A 2,473-nucleotide genomic window follows, 5' to 3' on the forward strand; every position below is an offset into this window, starting at 1 on the left:
CTACTTGAGTAGGCGCCTCGTGGTGCTCAAGCGTCTCGTGCCTGATCAGCTGAGACGCCGCTTCTCTCTCTCTAGCGCATTAGACGAGCTAGCCCGCCGGCGCGCCGCCTTGGGCGGGCGCGGGCGCTGGGGGCCCTCTAAAGCCGCACCGGACCTTGGCGGGGGCTCCTCGGAGGGCCGGGATCGTCCCTGGAGCGGGGGCCCAGACGTCCCTGGCGCGGAGCTTGGCTCCTGTCGCGCGGCGCTTGGCGCCCGCTGCGCGCTCGGAGGCCGCAAGTCCCAGACGGGGGAGCATATACCAGCCGGGGCCGGCTGCCAGGACCGACGTACCCGGCTGGAATTTCTCGCACAGGGAGTTTTCTAGAGCGGGCCCAGCCTCCGCTGCGTGCTTGGCACGGTCCTCGCCAGCCCTCTCGAGTCGGCTTGGCCGGCTCGTCGGGCGGCTCGGGTCTCGACTCCGGCGTCGGCGCTTGGCGCCGGCGCGGGCCGTGGCGCTCGAGAAGTCAGGCTTGGCCTGTCTCCTGGTGCAGCCATTCGTTTCCAAGGCTCTCACACCGTTCGGGTCGGCTTGGCCGACTCTCTCCGGATCGAGGCTTGGCCGCGGGCGCCCGCGCTTGGCGCCGGCTCGAATCGTCGCGCTCGGCGGGCTGGGCTTGGCCCCTCTCGCGTGCGGGCATTCGTTTCCGCGTCAGGTGGTCGCGGGCATTCGTTTCCGAGGCCAAAAATCGAAGCCGCGTTTCCGGGGGCGCGAAGCGCGCGCGGGCGCGGTCGCCGCAGCGTCTTGGACGCCGGAGCGAGTGTCGGGACGGCTGCGCACGGCGGCGGCGGCCCTAGCGCTCGACGAGCGTGCTCTCCGTCGCGTCGTGGCTTGGCACGTCCGTAGCACCTCCTCCCGGTCGATCGGGGCCGCGCCGCGCGCACCGGGCGTCGTGCACTTGGTGCCGAAGCCGCCGCGAGCGTCGGTGGCCGCCAGTGCGCGGCCCTTGGGGCGCGCGCACACTTGCTTCGGGCATAGCCATAGCTTCAATACTCCTCTGGATCTCCACGCTTCTCGCCGCTTCCCGGTCGCGAGCATCTCGAGCAGTGGGCGAGTGAAGCAATGGAGGTCCTCGCGGGGGCGGGATTTGCGGGCGTGAACGGTGTTGTCAAGGCTGTGACGGGGAAGAGCATCCTACAGCACTGCGGCATCGCCGTCAACCGCCTCCGGGCTAATGTGCTGGGCATCGGCGCCGAGTACATGGGCCACGCCCTCGCAGAGAAGGCCGCAGATAAGGCATGGAAGGCCGCGGAAGCTAAGCTCGCCGGGCCGGATCGCGACGAGCGGCTCCGCTTCTCGTGTCGCCTCGAAGCACTGAGCGACGTGTTACAGAGCGTGGCGTCGTCGCGGGCCGTCGAGGACGACTCGGTGAAGACGGCTCTCGACAATTTGCGCTCCTCTCTCGAGCGCGCCTTGAAGGCCGCCGGCAGCGATGATGGACGCCGTTCTTCGGAAGCCGACATCGACGGCTACATGCAGCACCTGCAAGTGACGTTGGCGACGGCGAACGCGAAGCTGGCGGAAGATTCGCACGACGACATCCGCGAGATCCGCGAGATGCTCGCGACGGAGGACAGCTTCAAGTACGATCCCTACGACTCCGATTCGGATCAGGAAGCGTCCCTTCTCGGCGAGGGCTCCTTTGGAGCGACGCACACGATGCGCAACGTCGACGACGGCCACCTGTACGCGGTCAAGCTGATCAAGATCAAGAAGGCGGGCGTCCCCATCGAGAGCCTGCGGCAGGAGGCGTCGCGCCTGGCGAAACTCAATCATCCGAACATCATCCGCTACTACACGTCCTTCACGAAGAAGAAGTTCTTCGCGATCGTCACGGAGCTCCTGACCGGCGGCTCGCTGCTCGAGCGCATCGACGGCGCCGCCGGCCCGCTCCCGGCCGGCCAGATCAAGCGGTGGACGATCCAGATCGCGTCCGCGCTCGCGCACATGCACGCGCGACGCATGCAGCACCGCGACCTCAAGCCGGACAACGTCCTCTTCGACGCGCGCGGCGACGCGCGCCTCATCGACCTCGGGCTCGCGAAGATCGTCGTCGCCAAGTCCAAGGTGTCGTCCAAGAACGCGGTCGGCGCCGAGCTCTACCGCTCGCCGGAGAAAGCGCTCGGCCGCGCCTACGACGCGAAAGACGACATCTGGGCTCTGGGCTGCATGGTCGCCGGCGCGGCGACGGGCAAGTCGCTCGAGGCCCGGAGCGAGAGCGGCGCGGGCGTCTTCGCGCTCGACCGCGAGGAGGTCAAGAGCCTCGTCGACGAAGCCGTGTCCGCGTCGAGCACCTTCGGCGAGCTCGTCGCGGCCACGCTCGAGATCAACCCGATCGCGCGACCGGCGGCCGAGATCATCGAGCTCGCGCTGCGAAGCGGGAAGTCGCTCGCGGCCGCGGCGCGCGACGGCACGATCTTCGAGGAGGAGGACGAC

The 2,473-nt window shown here is 68.9% G+C and overlaps 1 protein-coding gene across 1 annotated transcript; it reads left to right on the forward strand.

Annotated features, from left to right (window-relative positions):
- Positions 1-1,594: 1,594 nt before the first annotated feature.
- AURANDRAFT_26672 (hypothetical protein) lies at positions 1,595-2,233 on the forward strand (the record flags this gene model as incomplete). The annotated part of the gene is made up of 1 exon (XM_009039057.1): positions 1,595-2,233. A coding segment is annotated over one exon (639 nt), but the record flags the coding sequence as incomplete, so codon positions are not given.
- Positions 2,234-2,473: the final 240 nt, after the last annotated feature.

Source organism: Aureococcus anophagefferens (assembly GCF_000186865.1).
Source record: "Aureococcus anophagefferens unplaced genomic scaffold AURANscaffold_10, whole genome shotgun sequence".
NCBI classification, from domain to species: Eukaryota; class Pelagophyceae; order Pelagomonadales; family Pelagomonadaceae; genus Aureococcus; species Aureococcus anophagefferens.